Source organism: Penicillium atrosanguineum (genome assembly GCF_028827265.1).
Source record: "Penicillium atrosanguineum strain IBT 20685 chromosome Unknown utg000008l_segment0_segment0, whole genome shotgun sequence".
In the NCBI taxonomy this organism is placed as follows: Eukaryota; Fungi; Ascomycota; class Eurotiomycetes; order Eurotiales; family Aspergillaceae; genus Penicillium; species Penicillium atrosanguineum.
The window spans coordinates 462,513-483,452 of NW_026623140.1; the positions used below are offsets into that span (position 1 = coordinate 462,513).

Sequence of the window (20,940 nt, forward strand, 5' to 3'; positions counted from 1 at the left end):
TAGAAATAAAGAAGAAGAATTTAACCAGAAACGGATCGCAGTTGATGTGTCAGGACTGCAGCCGGGCCCCGCGCCTTATCGATAGAACCCCGTAACTCTCTCTTTCTCTCTCTCCCTCTCTCTCTCTCTCTCTGTTCCCATCTCTACAGCTCCATTGCATAAGTCATCGTGGGACTCTCTTTCAACTGTCGCACCTGGTTCCGTTCTACTCTATACTCTACTTCCTCTCCTACCTCACCCTACCCAGCCACCATGAACCCCCACCAGCAAAACAAGGTGGACATCAACGTGAGTGTCTCTAGCACTTCTCTGCTTCACAATGATTCTAACCCATCCAGGCCATGACCCCGGAGGAGCAGAAACTCTTCCGTCTCTACGGCAAGATGCCCAACAAGAAAGATCTGCTCCAGAACAAGCTCAAGGTGAGTCAAAATCTCCCAGTCTCCAGCTCCAAACCCCTCCTCTCGGAAACCCTCTTGCTAACTACCTGCCCCCACCATAGGAGCGAAAATACTTCGACTCAGGCGACTACGCCCTCAGCAAAGCCGGCAAAGCCTCAGACGTTGGCGTCACCAGCATTGGGTCGCGACACCCGGTGCCCGAAAACATTCCCCACCTCACCGCAACCTCGCCCGGAGCCAACAACGGAGCCGGCAACGGCGGCGTGAACGCACAGGGCCAGCATATCCCTGGTAGCATCAGCGGACACCCGGGCTCAATCGGGTTCCAAAGCCGCAGCCCCGCCAAGGAAGGCAGCTTCCTGCACCGCGGCACCAGCATGAGCGAAGGCTCCGTCGGCCCCGACGACGACAAGGAAGCCAAGGAGCTCAGCGTCAGCCCACCTGCTGCCCGAGAGGGCATGCCCATCCGCCGATGAACGACACCCAGCATTTCACATTTGCATTTTACTTTTCCGGGTTTGGGAGTGATATTGGTCTTTTGGTTCAAAAGCCTGGCGCTATGGGGAATGAATCTTTCCGGGAATGACGAGATGCACTGCAGGACAGGGCAAGTAGGAAAGAACAAGGATAGGTGGAAACGGGATGGCAGGCTTCATATTGAAAACCCTACAAAAAGGAGACTTGCAGTGACTCGACCGAGCCATTGTCAGCCATTGTCAGTCTCGGTTCTTGACTGCTGAGACATTCAGCATGCATCGGCTTTATCCCTCCCATTCTTCGGCTTGTTCATAGTTTTTTCGAGTCCATGCGATCTTCGCGATCTTGTGTTATTGTTTAACGTTTACAGCAACGTCTTTTGCATTTTACGCTGTACCCATTTCGTATTCATGAATAGTTCTACGCAGAATGCTCGATCTATCCCGTTTGTTTAATATGTTTACAAGGAACTTCCTTTGAATTCCAAGGGACTCTTTAAAATTGCCTAGATAAAGATAAAGATCATGTCTAATTGAAGTCCCCAAAGATTGCGCTAGAGCGAGGGCTTAGAGACGAAGCAGGTATATCTATGTACAGAACTTGGCGAAACCGAGTTTTCAGCTCTTTACTCGGAATGACGGAAGCAAGGTTTGTATTGAAAGGAAAGGGCAGACGAGATGGAGGGTATAAGTCCCAGAGAATATCGGGATAAGACAAGGCGGAAAAGATAGCAAGGATTGACGCTGGTATCATGGGGGAGGTCATCAAGGTGGGGAAGACATACATGTCTCCAAAATGGAAGCAGGCATGACTTGGGGTACAGTATCCCTTGGGAAAGGACCTGTGCTCCGTGTACATGAGAAATGATGGGGTTATACATGAGGGGGAAGAGCCAGGTTTCAAAGAGACCGTTGCCGGAGAAGAGGTCCAACAGGTCGCCGTGTATGATGTTGGACAAGAAAAGGCAGGATAAGGGCAAGGGCCATGTATCGTGAAGAAAGCTATCTCATTTTGAAACGAGACTGGAGGTACATGGCATCAGCAAGCCCCAAAAATCTTTGTTCCTGAAAATCAGCGCGACCTGTCTGCCAGATTAGGTGCTTTGGCTTGACTGAGGCAATGCACCTCACCATGGCGTTTTCCAGCTACTGCTGCTATCGGGTTTACTGGAATCGGAGGCTGTAAGTCTCCGATCCACGAGGAGAGAGCGATGATTCGGGAGGACCAGACACATGCCGGTCTCACTCCGCATTGATGACACTCGCTCAGTCGGTCTTCCAGTGACCGGCTAGGCCACTGTCTAGGTCATCGTGCTCTCCAAGCCAGAGCTCAACCGCATAGAGAGCTGTTGTGCAGGCAAGATTGATCCACTTCCACAAGTTACCACCGCCAGCGCCTTGGGTGCTACACCACTCGCCGCTGCCCCCTATGGCTTGGGAGGTTGATGAGAAATGCTGCATCAAAAGACTGGTGTAGACCGCGACAAGGATGGTCGGTGCAAAATAGCTCAAGAAGCCCAGAAGCTGACCGGCCGCGTCCGAGTCATCGAGAGAGGCTTCCTGGGAAAGAGCGCGGGCCCCAGATTCGCGCACGGCAGGAATAATTCGTGTTGAGGCATATAGCACGAGCAGTCGGTAGGCGAGTGAAATCAGTACTGATGGTGTCACTGCACTGAACACAGCGGTAATCACGTTAAAGGCCGCGTGGATGATCGAAGGCAGCAGGGATAACGCGTGTATAAGCGTGGTGTACGACGCCATGATAATCGGCGGGAGCGGAGGGAAATCGCCAGCCTGCGAAGGTGAAGGTGCATGCTCCACAGGGTACGAGGGCTTGTAGTCTGTGAAAATCTGATAGATGCAGAGAACGATGTACGCAAAGAGCAGAGAGCTCTCGACGGGGTTTCCACGCCCACTGCCAATACCCCAGGCGCACAGGATGACTGCGCATGTGATGGAGACACCAATCAGAGCGGCATCCACGTTGGAGATTTCGGGGAACTGAAGAACGCGCCAGAGGAAGTAGACAGAGCTCGAGATGACGGTAGCCGAAAGGACAAGGAGGCCGATCTGCTCACAACCAAGTTAGTTCGCGTCGCAACACACACAGGTTGCCAGAGTACACATACCATCCAGCTGTCACTTCGTCCGCCTCGGTTCACGAGCCAGCGAGTAATTTGTCCAGCAGCCTGAATTACCAGTAAACTGCAGAAGCCCTCGGCGAGTTGGAAGACGGGAGTTGACCATCTCAAAAGCCGGTCCCAGTTGCCTAGGGTCACACTCTCGACCAGACCATCGCGACCGAAGAGCCACTCTTGAACGGAGCTATCCTGCGCCCGCTTCGCACTGAAGGTGCGCTCCACCCATCCGCCGTTACTTCCCGCATCCTCCGAGAAGCGATTTAAGGACCAGATCAACAGGATCGGAATCAAGATCCATTGCGTGGATCGGATGACGGTGACGAGGGAGGAACGGAACCAGGAGCGCTCGGGGGTCGTAAGCCTCAGTAGAGAGAAGAGGAAGTAGAATGTGGCCAGGGATAGCGAAAAGGCCAGACCGCACGTCTTGCCGCCGACATCGAAAGCGAGAGGGATGGACGATATCGTCACGGCGAGAAAGACGGCCGACGAGAAGACTCGAAAGAGCCACATCGGGGAGGACGCGCGGGGGCGCAGCGGAATCGCGAAAAGGTGAGGAGGAGAAGGGGGGAATGCACACGACTAATTTTCTTTTTCTCAACCTTTGACCTTATCGCCCTTCACGTGGACCCGAGGGGTCAAGGAGCGAATTGCTGTGTAACGCCGGAGATGAAGTTCTAGAGGAGGAAGAGAGTGGAGTGGGCCACCTTGTACAGCTTTGGGTAACTTCACTTCCTCAAGAGATGTAAGCCCTGAAGGTATCGTAATAGCTTCTCGTGCATCCCAGTTGAGAATTGAAAATCTACATGTACCAGGGGTCAGACTGGCGGTCAGAGCACACGGCACATCTAGGGCCGTCAGCTCTAGACCTTATGATTTTATTCTACGAAGGAGCTTTGAGGCCCACGATCTTTATCTCAGATCGAGTCGATAACGACATCACGCAGGAACTCGGGAACGTAAACCACGGGGAGACCTAATGGATGAAAGGGCCAAGTACCGGTACCTCATTTCTCTATATATAGCAATATACAATGAAGTATCGGTACTTGACCGCATTGTTGTGCACGTTTTCCGCAAACAGCGAGCCAAGCTATAGTCAGGTGACAGCAATGTGCCCTATTGTCGAGCCCTGCTTTCCCGATACGGACGGGCGGATAAGCCAGCAGCCAGCCAGAGCCCGGCAAATCATAAGCTTGCGCAGTTCTATATCTTCTTTGTTCTAGTTATATGCTTCGTTTTCATCGCTGGTTCACCATGGCCGAAACTGCTGCTAAGAAGCTCAAGATCTCCTCCCCCTTGATTGGGACTCACAGGTGAGCTCGATATTTCCCATCCCATGAACTTCAAACTAAATTATGGGTTTAGTGGTCACTTCCACGCCGACGAGGCTCTGGCGGTCTACATGCTCCGCCTGCTTCCCACCTATGCTGCCTCTCCTCTTGTGCGAACCCGCGACCCGGCTCAGCTAGAGACTTGCCACACTGTGGTCGACGTTGGTGGTGTGTATGACGCCGCCATCAACCGCTATGATCACCACCAGCGTACTTTTGACACCACCTTCCCCAACCACAACACCAAGCTCTCCTCTGCTGGTCTGGTTTACATGCACTTTGGCCGCGCTATCATTGCCCAGCACATGTCTCTGCCCGAGGACCACGCTGATGTCGACCTCATCTACGAGAAGCTTTACACCGACTTTGTCGAGGCTGTCGATGCCAATGACAACGGTATCTCGGTCTACGACGCCGCCGCAGTGACTGCTGCCAAGCTGGAGAAGCGCTTCAAGAATGGTGGTGTCACTCTTTCCTCCATCGTCAATGACATGAACAACCCCGATCCCATCAGCGCTCCCGGTGAGCCCCAGGACGAGGATAGCCTGTTCGGCCGGGCCAGCACACTCATCGGCAATGTCTTTGCTCGCAAGCTTCACCACGCCTGCACCTCATGGCTTCCGGCCCGCACCACCGTCGGCGCTGCGTACCAGTCGCGCAAGGAAGTCCACTCTTCCGGCCGCATTCTCGTGCTTCCCCAGGGCGGTGTCCCCTGGAAGGAGCACCTCTACAACTTCGAGAAGGATGCTTCCAGCGGCCAGGAGATCGATCCTGCCGTTGAGGTATACTATGTTCTGTACCCCGAGAGCGCCGCTGAGGACTCCAAGTGGCGCGTGCAGTGTGTCTCTGTGTCTGAGAGCAGCTTCACCTCTCGCAAGCCCCTCCCCGAGGCTTGGCGCGGTGTCCGTGACCAGGACCTTGATGGTGTGATGGCCACCGAGGCCGAGAAGGCCGGTCAACCCAAGCTCCCTGAGGGTGCCATCTTTGTGCATGCCAGTGGATTCATCGGTGGCCACAAAACACGGGAGGGTGCCATGGCCATGGCTGTGCGCAGTCTTGAGTAACGATTTATGACGAGACTTTTGAGGCATACGGATGATACGAGACAAAAGTTGTGTCTGGTTTTTGGGTTAAGATAATTTATTTATGACATAAAATGAAGATTACCCCGATACATCAATCAAGATTTTTGTTAGAACATCTGTAAATTTTGGGCTCTTTTACTTAAGGCGGCTGAGAGCCTCATATTCCACTGCACGCATGGCCATAACTTCCTCAGCGTACAGCGATGCCCGTGCCGAAACATCTAGCAGGCCTCTTGAGCAGGCTAATCGAGGTGGAGTGTTGGAAATAGACCACTTTCGACAAAATGACAGCCAGTAGAGAGTACATGTACCAGATAAGGCTCAGAAGAGCTGCAAAGAGTAACCTTTGAACCATTCAAATCCCGTTCGATGGAATGCATTTTGGAAGGCCGGTGTGTACAACCCGTGGAGCCAGTCTGGGATTGCTTTAAGGAATAGTCCCCAGGGCGTGTCTTCCTGGCAATAGAGTACTGGATAGTCTCCATTGAGTTTGCAAGTACACTCGCGCGCAGGAGAAGGCTGGTGGTTCTCTGTAGACGGTTTCACTTCCGGGTCGTGTTTGAAAAAAAGTTCGATAATATATTTCGTACTTCGAAAAATTCGTGGAATCTCCTCAGTGACGAATATTCAGCGAGCTGATGTCCTCGATGCTGCCCGTTCCATCACCAGGTTTCTGGCCATCTTTGGAATTTGCTGAAGTACCCAGAGGCTCTTCGCCCTCGCCCATGGCTCTCTGGATAAGCTTGGCCTTGACAGCGGCTCCCTTCAAGCGCTCATCCACGTCATTCACAGCTTCCTCGGTATTGCTCATATCCAGAGAAGCTGGATCAACTAGCTCCAACAGAGTTTCGAGGTTTCTGACCAGGCGCACACTATGTGACGGAAGACTCGGCATTTCTTTGCAAATTGACGGCTCGAGAGAGAGGGTGTCTGGTGTCACAAATTGACCCAATGGCGATTCGGACGGTTCTGGCGACTTTGAATCCGCGAGGCGTTGAGCCCAGACTAAAGCTTTTCCATATAGTCTGCCCATCTCCACGAATTTCTCGAAGCCCTTCTCCACGGCGAAGACGCTGCCCTCGGTGTACCCCGCCTTGGCCCCATCGGCAGCTCCCAGCTCGTAGCCTTCATTATAGAACTGCTCTTCCAAGTCAAGGAGGCTATCAAGCAGATTTGACTCCATGGTAAAAATTGCGGACGATGAGTCAAGAACAAAGGAATTTTTGATATGCGGGGCGGATAACAGTAATGTCACGAGATGTCCACTTTTCGATTTTCCCGCCGCACCCCTCCATCAGTTACAACTCCCACAACACAATGGCTTCAGATCCGATTTTGCCCAAGAAGGGCGAGCGCAATATCCTTGTGACTAGCGCATTGCCCTACGTGAACAATGTTCCTCACCTGGGTAACGTCGTTGGCTCCGTGCTGAGTGCCGATGCCTTTGCGAGGTATGACTCAACACCCCACACTGTGAAAGAATATACTAACGCGCCAACTTTAGATATCACAAAGCCTGTGGACGGCCCACTCTTTACATTTGCGGAACGGACGAATACGGTACAGCGACCGAGACCAAGGCGTTAGAGGAGAAGGTGACGCCGGAGGAGCTTTGCGCCAAGTACAACAAGATTCATCAGGAAGTGTACAAGTGGTTCAACATTGGCTTTGACCACTTCGGCCGAACTCCTACTGAGAAGCATACCGAGATCTCTCAGGCCATCTTCAAGCGCCTCTGGGATAACGGTTTCCTCGGCGAGCGCACTGCCGAGCAGCCATTCTGTGAGCAGCACGGCTCCTTCTTGGCTGATCGTTACGTTGAGGGTGAATGCCCCCGATGCCACTACGATGATGCGCGCGGTGATCAGTGTGACAAGTGTGGTCACCTCCTCGACCCCTTTGATCTTATCAAGCCCCGCTGCAAGCTAGACGGAGCTACCCCGGTTCGCCGTGAGACCAAGCACATTCACCTGCTGTTGGACAAGCTCCAGCCGGAGGTTGAGAAGTGGGCCAACGAGAGTATCGAGAAGGGCCAATGGCCGAAGAACTCAAAAATCATCACCGAGTCTTGGTTGAAGGAGGGATTGAAGGACCGTGGCATCACCCGTGATCTGAAGTGGGGTGTGCCGGTACCTCTTGAGAACTTCGACAACAAGGTGCTGTACGTCTGGTTCGAGGCTTGCATTGGTTACCCTTCCATTACAGCCAACTACACCAAGGAATGGGAGCAATGGTGGCGCAACCCGGAAGACGTGAAGCTGTACCAGTTCCTTGGCAAGGACAATGTGCCTTTCCACAGTGTTATTTTCCCGGCTACTCAGATCGGCACCCGGGACACCTGGACTATGAACCACCACCTGAGTGCCACAGAATACTTGAACTACGAGGGTGGTAAGTTCAGTAAGTCGCGTGGCATCGGTGTGTTCGGCACCAACGCCAAGGAGACTGGTGTGTCTGCCGATGTGTGGAGATACTACCTGCTCAAGAACCGTCCTGAGACCGGCGATACACAATTTGAATGGCGCGCATTCGTTGACGCCAACAACAGCGAGCTTCTCGCCAAGCTGGGTAACCTTGTCAACCGTGTCATCAAGCTTGTCACTGCTTCCTACGGCGGTGTTGTCCCCGAGTTCTCTGTGCCCGAGGACTTCAAGCCTTACCTGGAGGAAATCACCACCTTCACACGCCAGTATATCGAGGAAATGGAGAGCGTCCACCTCCGTGCCGGTGTCCAGACCGCCATGAGAATCACCGAAGTGGGCAATGGTCTCATCCAGGCCAACCGTCTGGACAACTCTCTCATCGCCAACGATCCCGCTCGCGCTGCCGCTGTTGTTGGTACCGTTCTGAACTTGATCCACCTGCTGTCCGCCGTGTTCACCCCGTACATGCCCGCCACTACCCAGTCGATTCTCAGACAGCTCGATGCCCCCGTCCAGTTAATCCCCACTCTGGATGAGCTCAAGGACGGCTGGAAGCCTACTTCCCTCAAGGCTGGCCACAAGATCGGCAAGGCCGAGTACCTGTTCACTCGTATTGACCCTAAGAAGGCCGACGAGTGGCGCGAGGTGTTCGGTGGATCCCAGGCCGAGCGGGCCAAGAAGGCCGAGGAGGCCGTTAAGGCTGCTGCTAAGAAGGCCGCCGCCAAGGCTAAGAAGCAGGCCAAGAAAGCCACCAAGACTTCCGGCGTTGAGGCCACCGCTAAGGGCGGAGCTGAGAGCCCCAGTGTGAGCGAGGAGGGTATTGAGAAGGTCACCGACGGTGTGGCCCAGGTCACTCTCCCCACCTCGTAGGCGCAAGCGACGAAGGTGAAAAGAGAGAATAGAGGAAGCAGATTTGGCGCACGACATTGATGTTTATTGGTCAAGGGTCACGGTTGGGACGAATGATGTGGTTTTAAGAAAGGGAATACTCGACGGAATAGCATTTTACCATATCAACATGAATCTACGAGAAATGGTGTTCTGGAAAGAGTGGGAGTTGCATTGCATTTGATTGACTTTCCGAGGACCCTATCAACTATGGGCTTCCTATCCAAGTTTAGACATCACGCCCTAGAAATAGGATCAGTAGTTTGGAATCGGGAGGTTTTTGATGATAGACACCATCTAAAAAAAAAAAAAAAAAAAGGATCAAGCTTGAAGAATCCCATTTGCAATTCTCTTTAAACAATACACGCCGATATGGAAGGAAGGTTCATTAAAATGCTCATAGCGCCAGTGGCTCGTCCATCACGAACCAACATAAAAGGAAATAGCCTCTCCGATCATCGCTTGCGGGTACCAGGACGGGGTTTTGTCTCGTCGGGGCCGACGGGATGCAGCATGATCTTGTTAGGAAGCTGCGGGGTGTTTGCAGAGTAGCCCTTGCTCCAGTCGTAGCTGACAGCATAGGCGAAGATACTGCCGGTCTGGTTGAAAGCAGTTGAGGAGATGGAACCGCCGACGGCCGGGTAGCCCTTCAGACGGTGCTTGGCATCCTTATCCCAGAAGTGGAAAGTACCGTCACTACCGGCAGTGCTGAAGGTGCCGTGAACGGGGTGGAACGAAATGGCATTGACGGAGTAGATGTTGCAGATGTCGCGGTTGGCAGGCGGGGTTTCACGGTGACACTTGAAAGAGAAATTGGCAGACTGGTCCTTCTCCTCGACGTAGTGAATGGCGCAGCGGCCCTCGATACTACCAACAGCATAACCAGAAGCGTCACTAAAGCAGCTGACTACCCGCGTCTGCCATTTGAGAGGGGATTGGTCGGCCTTGTAGATCTTGGTCGGGTTATCGAGATTGACCACGTTGATGTAACGATCAGCAGTACCAACGACCAGCAATTTGTTCTTGACATCCATGCTATAGATGCGTTCCTGACACTCCAAAGACGCGATCGGTTGCTGTTGACGCAGGTCCCAGTACTTGACGGTCTTGTCCCAGGAGCCGGTGATGAGGAGCGGTGACCCGCCTACTGACGGGTTGGGAATCATATGGCAGCTTCGAATCGGGGCATCGTGGGCAGCGACCTGGGTAGCGGGGGCACCGTTCGCACCAAGATCCAACAGACGAGCAGCTTTGTCGGCACCGGCGCCAACGACTTTGGTTCCGTCCTGAGGGAAAAAAAAAGACAATGGTTAGTTTTAAAAGTGAACAGAACGGAAGAAATAATAAACTCACTGGAGACCAGCAGCAGTTCAAGACCGGAGCTTCATGCTCAAACAATGCCTTGCCTTCACTCTGACCGTCGCCTTTGATTTCGTAGATGCGGACCTTCTTGTCCCATGATGCGACAGCCAGGTGATCGCTAGTGGGCGAGAACCGCATATCCGAGATACTGTCCTCCGGAGGCTGATTGAGCTGCACATCCTTAGAGATGTCGCCAGTAGTGTTGGCCGAACCGGCCGAGGCAGCGGCGGCACCAGCACCGAAGAAAGACATCGCGAAGGGCGCGAGAGTGCGCGAGAGAGCTCTGTTTTGGGTATCAAAGAGGGTGGAAGGTGGCGGAAGGCGAGGGTGAAGAGCAAGACACCGGTCAGGATCAATCGAAGATCTCCACAGATGAGCACGAGGTCAGAGCAGGGAGATTGAATGGGCGTGGGGAGAGCTGGGAAAAAGTGACTGCTGCTTGCACTGATTCGGTTTGAGATGCGCGATGACTGCGGCAGAAAAACGGTACTCACCGCCTTGGTGGAACTATACGCCCAACATGAACAATGAACTTGCCATTTCACAGAGCATCTGTTGGCGTCTGTTTTTCATCTGCACAATGATCACCTAGCGATGTAGTTTTTGGCCCTTTGTATAGCTGGTCTGGTCGACTTTCCCTACGCCAATACCCCTTTGTATCGCGTCCCTCATTGGCATCACGTGTGTTTCTATCGGACTGCAGGAGGCAAAGAGACCCGGAGAAATGACAGTATGCCTTGACAGGTCTAGACATCTCCAAAGTCTGGAGCTACTAGGGTAAACTAGGGACAATTCCTGGGCGGGGGGATCTCGACCCGTCATTCATAAGGATCCAGAGATTGATTTGACACGGATGCTCAAGGACTGCTCTAACTATCTGGTCGAACATCAGGAACAATGTCTGTCAAAAACCAGAAATATTCCTGAAAACTTAGAAGCATCGGTCTTTTTCTCCATATGGATGTTTGCACCCTCGGACTTGTCCACTGATGCCTCTTCCTCGTCAGGTCTGTATTTTGAGAGGTAGTTCACATTGTTAGAACACGCTTCAGAGGAAAGAAAGAAAACTTAAAGTCTGTATTCCGGCTTCAAAATTGTGTATTTAAGTCACGGTCTTGAGGCGCACTTCCCCAGTTTGGGGCCCCTTTGTAACATCCTTTGAAGCCTTAAAGAACTCGCGACACTTTCCCCACCGCTCCTCCACCTCCACAACAACCATTATACAGTAGATAAAGCTCTCTGGACCTACCCTGTATATTCAATTATTACCTTGAGCTAACAAGGAAAAAACAAGAGAAAGAAAACGACAAAGAGTCCGTACTGCCCTGCCCAGAGGACGTTACCCACCCATCCCCGCCTCGGTTCTAGACCCTCCGACCCTGTTTCAGGGCCAGCAGGGCTGCGGATTGGCGCTCAAACAGTCAGCAGTGAGCCACTGCGCCATTTGGGGTAGTCTTGGAATGTTGGACTTTCAAGTGAATACTGACCCTCATTTCCCCCCTATAGTAGTTTAGCGCCTCGGCCCTTTTTACTTCCTCGCCATGCCCTTCCCTTGAGCTCTTCACCACCTTCCCCCTCTTGCTCTTGTGTCTGCTCTGCTCTCCAAATTGTATAATCATCCACGGTAAGCACTTTCCACGTGTGGCTAAGCCTTTCGACATACTCAATTAGGAAGGCACCCGAGTCCAAACCTTGTGGGGCTCCGATGCTTCGCCTCCCCGGAACGAGAATACGAGAACGAGACCCCAAACCCCATCTCATCCAGTTGCCCCGGATCCAGCATGACGACCCATCAGCACGTCTATTTACTCTTAAGAAAGGCCACTCTAGATCCCCGTGATCCGTGCTGCCTGACACCCAACTAAAGATAGCCTCATTCCTCATGGTTGGAAGCCGGTACCTCTACAATGGACCCAATAGAATGCTTCTGCACACTTTCCACTTTGAGCGATGAACTGTTTATACTTTCGTATGGAAGGTAGAATTATTCTAGAATTACTTTTGACCACTTGTACAGGGGCTATGCGGGTGTTTTTTACTTGTCAAGCTCTTTTGTACCCGTAGAAAGATTGGAGTAAGCATGACATGACAGCTTACCTGCTTTGTTTTGATCGGGGGTATAAGAAGGAGGCAAATTCCTGGTTCATCGTAAAGATAATTATTCAATCTCTACAGTTGCTTAGTCAATCAGTATCCGCAATGAAGACTTCTTTTGGTGCCTTTGTCCTTATGTGGACTCAGCTTGTTAGTGCCCAGTATGGAGGCGGTGGTGAAACAAGCATGACCACCACTACTACTGCCGCCACAACCAAGTCCTCTTCCTCATTGAGTTCCGTTCAAACAATCAACGTTGGCAAGTCTGGCCTGAAGTTTTCTCCGGATACTCTCAATGTTGCTGCTGGAGACAAAGTGGAGTTCCACTTTTTCCCAGGTGATCACTCAGTGACCCAAGCGTCCTTTGATAAGCCGTGTCGCCCATTGAGTGACAGCAGCTTCTCTAGTGGGTTCGTTACGGGAAGCAGTAATGGATCGGTACGTCTTGTGAAGGCCATTGGCGATATGACCCGCTGACTTAGTAGCCCCCCGTCTTCACCTTGACCGTTAATGACACGAAACCCATTTGGTTCTACTGCGGCCAGGTCGGACATTGTCAGGCTGGGATGGTCGGCGTGATCAACCCCGGGTAAGCGGTTCCCATGACCTCCATGTAGCTCCATGAGGTACTAACCTGTACGCGCATCAATAGTAGTGGCGCGAACACTCTCTCCGCATTTAATACTGCGGCCGGGAGTACCACCGGCAGCAGTGTACCAGCGAATATCCAAGGCGGTATACTCGGGAAAGAGAGCGACCAGTCTTCCGCATCCACGTCCACGTCCGCTTCCACCGGTGGGTCATCCACCACCAGCGCGGGAGCCTCGAGCCCCAGTGCCGCAAACTCTGCAGATAATTTGAATTACTCGACTGGGGTGAGTGTCGCAGGTATCCTTGCTTTGATGACGGCCGGGTTCTTTATTTAGGCTGGGGTTAGAGGGGGTTCGCATTCTTTGATGACCAGGCCTCTCTTTTACTTTGATAAACTGTGTGGTGGTGGCATGGTGGCAGCTCTTGAGTCTGTATTTAGATCGTTCGCTTTTTTGTAATCAATGTCTCCTTCCTGCATGATCCATGTCTTAACTTCCGTATGCGGGATGCCGATCGCTTTCCGCGTTACCCGCACTCTGATCCCTGTTTGAAACGGCAAGAGCTGAGTTCGCTTAAGTTGAAAAATTGAGCACGTCAGAGACCAATTTTGGGACATGGAGCCCGATCCGGGGTTGGGGATATCGGTATGCTGTGGTGATATGTGCACGGACTGTGGGGGAACAGCCCGGATTTTGTGGAGAACCGGATCCACTCGGTTTCATCAAAAGAAGGATCGACGTGACTTGGAACAATGAGCATATGCGGTGAGCTATGGAATTCGAATGTCGGATCTCGGAACAGGGAATGTATCAAGGAAAGTGGAATGACGGAATGGCATGTCGAAGTAAAGTGTGAGGTGAGGTGAGGTAAGGTGAGTTTGTGGCCTGATGGTCGCGTGTGCCCATGACATCAGGTGATCCTGACCTCAACAGCATGGAATTGTATATACAGACGGCTCCAACGAGTCATGATTTGATAGTGTGTAGTAAAAGGTAAGATCAGATCAATGCGATTGATCATGATTGACCTTTTACCATACGTATAGCGAGCAAAAGTGAAGTCATCGCTGAAATAAAGTCCGGGTGGAGTAGAATGCGGGGTGCAGCTCCCAGATTGGTTGCCGTCCGAGCCAAACATCTCCCCCTGATGTCAGTTGCTCTGAGCCGGGATTGCCGGTGATGCTATTCAGTGAAGAGTAGAGCGTAGAATCAGAGCGTACAATGAAGTAGTGTTTGATTGAAGGAACATCTAGAACAAGAGATCCCACTAGATGCGTAAAGCGTGTACTACAAGGCGAGTATCACCGAAGCCTCTCATACGTGGATGACATCCTTGACTTGGGCGGGGGAAAGTGGTCACCTGCTCTCTGCTCTCTCTTCTCTCCCCTCTCCCTTTTCTTCTTCTCCTCTTTCCATCTCTCTTCATCATTCATCCATCTATCCCACCATGTCTGTTCCACTTACCAAGGTCGACTCTGCCATCGCTGGCTTGTCTATAGACGATAAAGCCCCCGAATCTACCGAGAAGGAGGTCTCCAAGGACACGAAGGGCCATAGGCGTGCTTCTTCGACGGCTGCCGAAGGTGTCTGGAACATCAAGGATCTCGGTAAGTACTCCATTCATACTCGTACAACTCGGACTCAGGCCAACCCTATCTTCAGAGGAACAGAAGATTGAAATCACTCTCCCCATTGAAACCCAGAAGACTGGGTGGTACGTTGACTTCCCTCCACCCCATTCGACCAACCACTCACTTCCTCCAGGAAACTCAACACCAATCCGTCAAAAGTCGAGGACAAGGATATCCTCAAGCTCTTCCTCACCAACCCACCGGTCAAGAAGATTGACCTGGACTTCCCCCTGGGCCTCCACGTCACCGCCCGGAACTTGAAAGGCGTCACAATCAAGGACGCATTAGATGCAATCTACAAGCAATTCAAGAAGAAGGTAAGCTCATCTCCCACTCCACATCATTACCTTGTACCTTCTCTGACCCAAACTCCCAGGCCGATGACGAGTTGGACCACCCCTACCTCGCTGGTTTCGAGTGGGACAAGGACGAGTCATGGACACGTCTGGTCGTTCACCAGAAGAACGAGAACACCGCACAACAGCCCAGCACCAAGAAGTCCAAGAAGAAGGCAAAGGAAGAAGCCGCTATGGCATAAATTGGCCCCGCCAATGGTGGGCCCAGCCACACCGGCTATTTCCCCCTCTACTGTCTCTTTTATCTGCTTTCAATGTTCTATCATTTTAACTACCGCAACGTGAAACGACAAGGGTTGACCCCCTCCCCAGCAATGATCTTATTACCAACTGACCTCTCCACTTTTCCCACCCGGGAAGAATCTCTGTCTCGACTCTGCAATTGCGTTTCTCTGGGATGTAGAAACAAGAATTAAAGAGAGGGCGCGGGAGCGAGTTTTCGGCCTGTACTTTGCTTTTCTTTTTTACTTATCGGGTGAAGACCCGGGGACTGGGGCACCCAGGTGCTCCGGCATCCGTTTCAGTCCTTTGTCACTCGGGAAATACCATTTAATTTCCACAGGGAGATGCATCTCGTAGGTCATAGTATGACAGTGTGAAAGTAGAAATAGATGGGCTGACGTCGGGAGTGGGCGTCGCGCTAAGCACAGTGTATCCACTCCGGCCCACAACGCGCCGCCTTTAGTCCGCGCGCTGACTCGCACTGACTCTGAATCAAGGAGTTGGAGGAAACATAAATAAACCATGTATTTATCATTTCATGTACAATATTGTAATTATATACAATGGCGCTGGAAAATCCCCATTGCTTCTAGTTCGGAACAGAACAGGAAAATCGTAACAAGCGGAAAATTTTTAACTCAGAAACGCCCGGAATAAGACAGTTAACGGGAGCGACCAGGCTCGCGACTGCCAAAGAGGACCAGAATTATCTCATCGAGGATAGTAAAGACGAGGTGTGTGTTAAGGGGTTGGTTATTCAGTGTAGCGAAGATGCGACGAGCCGCAGCTTGAGCATTGGCACGGCCGACGACGCTGCCTGCTAGATCTGGGATGAGGGTTGCGAGGACGACGGTAGCTTCGGCGCGGCTTTTGAACCGCTCGGGGCCGGAGCGAGGGGTGAACTTGCGTAGGACACCACCCGGCCAGAGGGAGTCCCGGGCAAGGGCGAGGAAGCGCAAGAGCGAGTCATCCTGGATGAGGGAACGAGCGCCGTCACGGACTTTGCGCTCGATGGTGCCCCCGAGAAGTTGGTGCAAGACGACGACGACAGCACGGCCGCGGAGCCAGTTGTTTCCACGGTTTAATTCGAATGCTTCGAGGAAGAGGTCGCAGATTGGTTTGATGAAGGGCTCGAGCTCACGGTCCTCGAAAGCGTTGAGCTCTGCTTCGGCCTCGGCGGTGGTGACGGCGTCTTCGGTAGCGAGGACAGGATCTTGAGCGGCGACGGGACCGGTTTGTTGAGTTGCAGCGGAGATCAAATTCTGGCCTGCTGTGGACAGTTGATCCAGGACCCCGAAGTTGCCAAGGAAATCGTCCATGCCATCTGCGACGGAGTTGTAGATACGTGTGACCAGGTCCTTGCTTTCGCTTTCGCTGTTGCGGGTATTGGTATCGTTACGGGGTAGAATGGCTCGCTGGGAGAGGAAGGCTCGTAGGTCACGACTGCGGCAGACTTCCGGGAGATGGAGAAGTTTCTCGAGATAGGCCTCCAGGGCAATACGGCGCTTTTGGAGGAATTCTTTTTGGAGCTTCATCACCACGCGCCGGCGGGGAAATTCCAGGTGTCGGACGGAGGGGTAGCTAAGGCGAAGCTTTTGGTGAAGTTCATGGAATTCGCTGTAACGGCGTGCGACGACCCATGATGCAGCTGGCATCTGCTCTCCAGCGTTTCGCCGAACTTCGACAACATCTACACTGACATTAGCTTGACGAAGGATATGCAGCAGAGAGGATGTAACTTACATATCGCAAATTCACGTCCATCGTCCTCTTCCTTGCCCACCGCTATAGACTTGATCCGGACGGTTGATCGACCGTATAGACTGTTGTCACTCTCCTGAATGATATACTGCTGGCGTTGCATCTCTTTGCGATGAATCTCACGCTCTATGCTTGCCTTGGATTTACGCAAGATCCGCAACTCAGCAGTGTTATTCGTGAGCTCGGCCTTTCGGGTCAATGCCTCGAGTACTGAATCTTGGCTGTTAAGCTTGTCGATGTCGGTAGTCAGGACTTCAATGGCTTCCGTAAGACCGAGGTCGCCAGGTGCAGCTTCATGGACCTCATCTGCGGGGTCCTTTTCTTCGCCGACAGGTTCTTCGTAGTCATCCTCGGAGTACTGTTTCTGATCCGGGAATAGGTCGTCATCAAAGACACCATGCCGTAAGCCGTGACCAACAAGGCCTAGCGTAGCAATGCTCTTCTTCTTCTCAGCTGGGCGACCTTCGGCTCGGGATAAGTCGGTTGAATTGCGACGAGTAGGGTCAGGAAGCTCCGATCCAAAAAGCGAGGAAGAAGAACCACCGCTGCCTTTCAGGTCCTCGACCCGTGAATTCTTTGGTTCATTGGTGATGATGTCGTTGAGAGCCGCCTCCATAGTTTCCAAGACTTGGCTCTGGGGGGTATCATTATCCCCATTTTGAGAATCTTTACCCAGACTTGCAGTAGATACGGCAAGATTGTCTGTGTCATAGTCATCGTCAAAAATATGACCAGATCGCTCAGAGTCTATGGATCGTCGTGGTGAATCATCATCGTCAAATAGCTTGCCCATGCCCCGAACGTCACTTGAGGAGACAGCAGCTCTTCGAAGATCCTTCGATGGTCTAGTGTTTGGCTGTGAGCCCGTCCGTACTACTAACGGAGGTAGAGGCCGTCTCTCGGGGACGTCGAAAGTGTCAGCGGGTGGCGGAGACTGGTTTTCAGTAGGTACCTGGGGGCCCGAGGCGTCATCCGACGCCAGATATTTCCAGTATAGATCAGATTTTTTGAACTTTGGGTAATAAGTGCTTTCCATTTCTTCCAGGACCGCAGATTGAGTAGTCAATACCGTCGTTCGAGCATTACGATACTGCTCGGGGGTGGCACGTTTGCCGGAGCTTAGAAACGCCTTGACTGCACGTCGTGAATCGTCCGAAACCTTCAGTTCCGGTTTGTTGAGATAGGTTTCACTAAGAAGCGCCATGTCGTTCCTGTCGGCAGTTGTCCAGGCCCCAGAAGCAGACGATGTGTCCTCTCCAAAGTCGTCTTCCAATGGGTTTCGGAACCCGTCGACCACAATCCAGAATTGGACTAGGGACATCAGCTTTTGGCGGTCCATAAACTCCATGAAGTATGAGAGGCCGGATGCACTATGCAGTACATCCACAAGAGAAGTCCCCGGTGCGGCCGCGCTATCGCGACGGGGCTTCACTGCTTCGGCGAGTCTACGAGAAGCTTCTCCAGGAACTGACAACTTGGACACCTTTTGATCCAGGACTCTTTTGCCAGTCTCTAGTCGCCGTAGATAGACTTGATCTTGTCCCTCAACCATGCTCTCACGCTTCAACTGACTAGTCACGAGTGCACGGAAACGACGGGCATCCGACAGATTGTTACATCGTCTTATGGCCCGAACAAAACGTTCAAAAGCGCGTTCAGAGTCCGAGGGTGAAAGTCGCGGAAATGGTTGTCCGCGCTTGGACTTTGGAACCGGAGATGCATGCTCATCCAGCGCAGCCCGAAGCTTGCGCACTGTTTTCCGATCTTGTAGAGCGGTTCTTCCATATGCTTCTATCAATTGGTTCCACGTATCTGGATCTGAAAGTGATGACACAATCGGAAGTAACACTGCGCATGAGATGATTTCGCGAATCAATACAGATACAGCTCGACTGTTGAGGACGCTTTCTGGAAATAGCTGGGGGAGGAGTCCCACAGAAATCTTGCGGAGATATTTTTGCTGGACCTGCTTTTGGTCAGACGTAGAGAGCGCAACTGCAGGATGTAAACGGCCATCGCGGAACTTTTTGGCAACAGCCAAATCCAGCTCTTCGGATTCCGTCACATTTCGATTAAGATTCCGCCCACGAACTTGCCGTTCGGCGATATCGAATTCTTTCAGATGGGCGGTCAATATGGGGAAGACCCGCGAGACGACCAACGAGATCAGATCTTCTGAGAGCAGCCTGTCTCGAAAGTTTTCCAGAGCGACTCGGATCATTCGATCGATTTCGTTTGCAAATGTAGGATTCGGACTGATATTGTGATACCATGAAGATACGAAGTCCCGGGTTATCAGAGACAGAAGACCGTCTATCTCTTCCGAAACAACAAAAGATTGCGGATATAGTGGCCGGGGCCTGTAACGTGTGCTTTTTCGGAAATTGAGCACATCTCTTCGCCAGTTATTAGGTGTGATAAAAGCCACCGAGACGGCCTTTGGGCTGAAAAGCTTGTCGTTTGGCTTTCGAATAGTGATGACGACCAGCGTCAAATACCCAGCAGAGGACAACGCGGCCCCCAACGCCAAGGCCCATCCGAGATATCGAAGGATGGGCAGCCAGCGCACTACCAAGCCCCAAGCGATGAAGCCACCAACTCCCGCTAAGACGAGATCGCGACGATGAAGGGCCATTCTCCCCGGACTCGCACAAGAGCTCCACGTCTCATGACGGCCGCTCGGCGGAGCTTAGGAGTGGAGATCTCGAAGCGGCATTGACGTTGTAAGAAACACGGTACTCGGGGATCGCAGTGGTTGGGAGGTCCAGCTTTCCGGGGCGCCAGAAGCCAAGAATGAGCAGAAAAATGTGAAGAATCTTAACCAAAGTAGTCGAAAGAGCTTGGGCAGCAAAAGAAGTCGCATTATCGCGGATCCCGTGACCGTGGAGAAACAGGAACGTCATTTTGTTTACTTAATCGACCACGAGCTAGTCAATCCAATTCCCCTCTTCCATCTGTCATTTCCTTTCTTCACCTCCCTCCTGTTTTCTTCACCGATTCTGCGCCATGGCCAGCCTGACAGATTTTGTCGATTTCTCTGCCCCGTCGTTGGCTTGTATGTTGAGCTTCTTCAACCCTGGTGCTTCTCCGCGTTTTGCATGTGATTGGAACTGACCCCAGCAAGTGTCCGCGGCCACCATCGCATTTAACCCAATTTTCTGGAAGTAAGTCGGCCTATTCGCGAGAAATTCTCTTCACATACTTACATGTTTGCCTTTGCAGTATCGTTGCGCGCGCCGGTCGGTCTAATCCCTCTCTAACCGAGGACATCGGTACTTTTGCAGTCGGCTAACAACGGCCTTGAACAGAGTACCACAACCACTTCTTGACTCGCATTTTCGGTGGCCCTTACAAAGGGTGCTATTTCCTCGCCTTTACCATCTTCTCTCTGGGTATCCTGCGTGACCATGTTTACCAAGTCGCTTTGGCGGAGCAGCCCTTCTATGCCCCAGTGCACCAGCCCGTTATCGGTGGGATTTTGTTCGTTGTCGGCTCTGTTCTCGTTCTTTCCAGCATGTGGGCTCTCGGTGTGACTGGTACCTACTTGGGTGACTACTTCGGCATTCTCATGGATGCTCCGGTTACCGGTTTCCCATTCAACGTGACTGGCTCGCCTATGTACTGGGGCAGCACTCTGAACTTCCTCGGTGTTGCTTTATACCAGGGCAGGGTGGCCGGTATCCTTCTGACTACCCAAGTCTTTGTGCTGTACTGGTTCGCTCTGAAGTGGGAGGAGTAAGTTTTCTGCTATTATGATCTCCAGAAACAAACTAATTGATTCACCAGCCCCTTCACTGCTGAAATCTACGCCAAGCGTGAGCGCGAACGCGCTAAGAAGCAGGGCGGCAAGAAGCAGTAAATGGATATGCATGTGCAGCAAGTTTGACTGGGACATTCAACATCCACAATCTGCGCATGGCGATCTTCGGTCAGACCAAGATCCAACCCAAAATACCGTCATCCAGGAGCCCGGAATGAACTCACCCGGGCTGCGGGTAACAATTTTTCCAGCACAAACGGACGTCTCCGAATCCTCAACGAAGCTGGAGCAGTAGATGATAGACGTTGCTTTAGCCTGCGGTACAGAGGCTGTATAGCGGCGGGGGTGTTTTCCATACACCATTCTCTTATTTCCCTACGCGACAAAAGACAATTATTCACCCATAGCGACAACCCCCA

The 20,940-nt window shown here is 52.2% G+C and overlaps 11 protein-coding genes across 11 annotated transcripts; 6 read left to right on the forward strand and 5 right to left on the reverse strand.

The window, feature by feature from the left end:
* Positions 1 to 252: 252 nt before the first annotated feature.
* On the forward strand, positions 253 to 877 carry N7443_009651 (endosulfine family protein; the record flags this gene model as incomplete). Its single annotated transcript, XM_056889707.1, has 3 exons — positions 253 to 288; positions 339 to 422; positions 503 to 877. 3 exons carry the CDS (start codon positions 253 to 255, stop codon positions 875 to 877), a joined length of 495 nt encoding a protein of 164 aa, XP_056736198.1.
* A 1,266-nt stretch (positions 878 to 2,143) lies between these two features.
* N7443_009652 (ICE2 family protein) lies at positions 2,144 to 3,528 on the reverse strand (the record flags this gene model as incomplete). The annotated part of the gene is made up of 2 exons (XM_056889708.1): positions 2,144 to 2,947; positions 3,007 to 3,528. 2 exons carry the CDS (start codon positions 3,526 to 3,528, stop codon positions 2,144 to 2,146), a joined length of 1,326 nt encoding a protein of 441 aa, XP_056736199.1.
* Positions 3,529 to 4,272: 744 nt separating this feature from the next.
* Positions 4,273 to 5,413, forward strand: N7443_009653 (MYG1 family protein; the record flags this gene model as incomplete). Its single annotated transcript, XM_056889709.1, has 2 exons — positions 4,273 to 4,331; positions 4,384 to 5,413. 2 exons carry the CDS (start codon positions 4,273 to 4,275, stop codon positions 5,411 to 5,413), a joined length of 1,089 nt encoding a protein of 362 aa, XP_056736200.1.
* A 634-nt stretch (positions 5,414 to 6,047) lies between these two features.
* N7443_009654 (Yae1 family protein) lies at positions 6,048 to 6,617 on the reverse strand (the record flags this gene model as incomplete). The annotated part of the gene is made up of 1 exon (XM_056889710.1): positions 6,048 to 6,617. The coding sequence occupies one exon, from the start codon at positions 6,615 to 6,617 to the stop codon at positions 6,048 to 6,050; it is 570 nt and encodes a 189-aa protein (XP_056736201.1).
* A 134-nt stretch (positions 6,618 to 6,751) lies between these two features.
* Positions 6,752 to 8,727, forward strand: N7443_009655 (methionine--tRNA ligase MES1; the record flags this gene model as incomplete). The annotated part of the gene is made up of 2 exons (XM_056889711.1): positions 6,752 to 6,885; positions 6,939 to 8,727. 2 exons carry the CDS (start codon positions 6,752 to 6,754, stop codon positions 8,725 to 8,727), a joined length of 1,923 nt encoding a protein of 640 aa, XP_056736202.1.
* Positions 8,728 to 9,200: 473 nt separating this feature from the next.
* On the reverse strand, positions 9,201 to 10,359 carry sonA (putative nuclear pore complex protein (SonA); the record flags this gene model as incomplete). Its single annotated transcript, XM_056889712.1, has 2 exons — positions 9,201 to 10,031; positions 10,099 to 10,359. The coding sequence occupies 2 exons, from the start codon at positions 10,357 to 10,359 to the stop codon at positions 9,201 to 9,203; spliced, it is 1,092 nt and encodes a 363-aa protein (XP_056736203.1).
* A 1,947-nt stretch (positions 10,360 to 12,306) lies between these two features.
* Positions 12,307 to 13,127, forward strand: N7443_009657 (cupredoxin domain-containing protein; the record flags this gene model as incomplete). Its single annotated transcript, XM_056889713.1, has 3 exons — positions 12,307 to 12,639; positions 12,687 to 12,790; positions 12,854 to 13,127. The coding sequence occupies 3 exons, from the start codon at positions 12,307 to 12,309 to the stop codon at positions 13,125 to 13,127; spliced, it is 711 nt and encodes a 236-aa protein (XP_056736204.1).
* Positions 13,128 to 14,238: 1,111 nt separating this feature from the next.
* On the forward strand, positions 14,239 to 14,960 carry N7443_009658 (uncharacterized protein; the record flags this gene model as incomplete). Its single annotated transcript, XM_056889714.1, has 4 exons — positions 14,239 to 14,398; positions 14,454 to 14,505; positions 14,556 to 14,739; positions 14,799 to 14,960. 4 exons carry the CDS (start codon positions 14,239 to 14,241, stop codon positions 14,958 to 14,960), a joined length of 558 nt encoding a protein of 185 aa, XP_056736205.1.
* A 702-nt stretch (positions 14,961 to 15,662) lies between these two features.
* Positions 15,663 to 19,396, reverse strand: rgsC (putative intermediate filament protein (Mdm1); the record flags this gene model as incomplete). Its single annotated transcript, XM_056889715.1, has 2 exons — positions 15,663 to 16,690; positions 16,744 to 19,396. 2 exons carry the CDS (start codon positions 19,394 to 19,396, stop codon positions 15,663 to 15,665), a joined length of 3,681 nt encoding a protein of 1,226 aa, XP_056736206.1.
* A 31-nt stretch (positions 19,397 to 19,427) lies between these two features.
* N7443_009660 (DASH complex subunit DAD2) lies at positions 19,428 to 19,664 on the reverse strand (the record flags this gene model as incomplete). The annotated part of the gene is made up of 1 exon (XM_056889716.1): positions 19,428 to 19,664. One exon carries the CDS (start codon positions 19,662 to 19,664, stop codon positions 19,428 to 19,430), a length of 237 nt encoding a protein of 78 aa, XP_056736207.1.
* Positions 19,665 to 19,767: 103 nt separating this feature from the next.
* N7443_009661 (bifunctional phosphatidyl-N-methylethanolamine N-methyltransferase/phosphatidyl-N-dimethylethanolamine N-methyltransferase) lies at positions 19,768 to 20,620 on the forward strand (the record flags this gene model as incomplete). The annotated part of the gene is made up of 5 exons (XM_056889717.1): positions 19,768 to 19,816; positions 19,886 to 19,925; positions 19,984 to 20,000; positions 20,070 to 20,496; positions 20,548 to 20,620. 5 exons carry the CDS (start codon positions 19,768 to 19,770, stop codon positions 20,618 to 20,620), a joined length of 606 nt encoding a protein of 201 aa, XP_056736208.1.
* Positions 20,621 to 20,940: the final 320 nt, after the last annotated feature.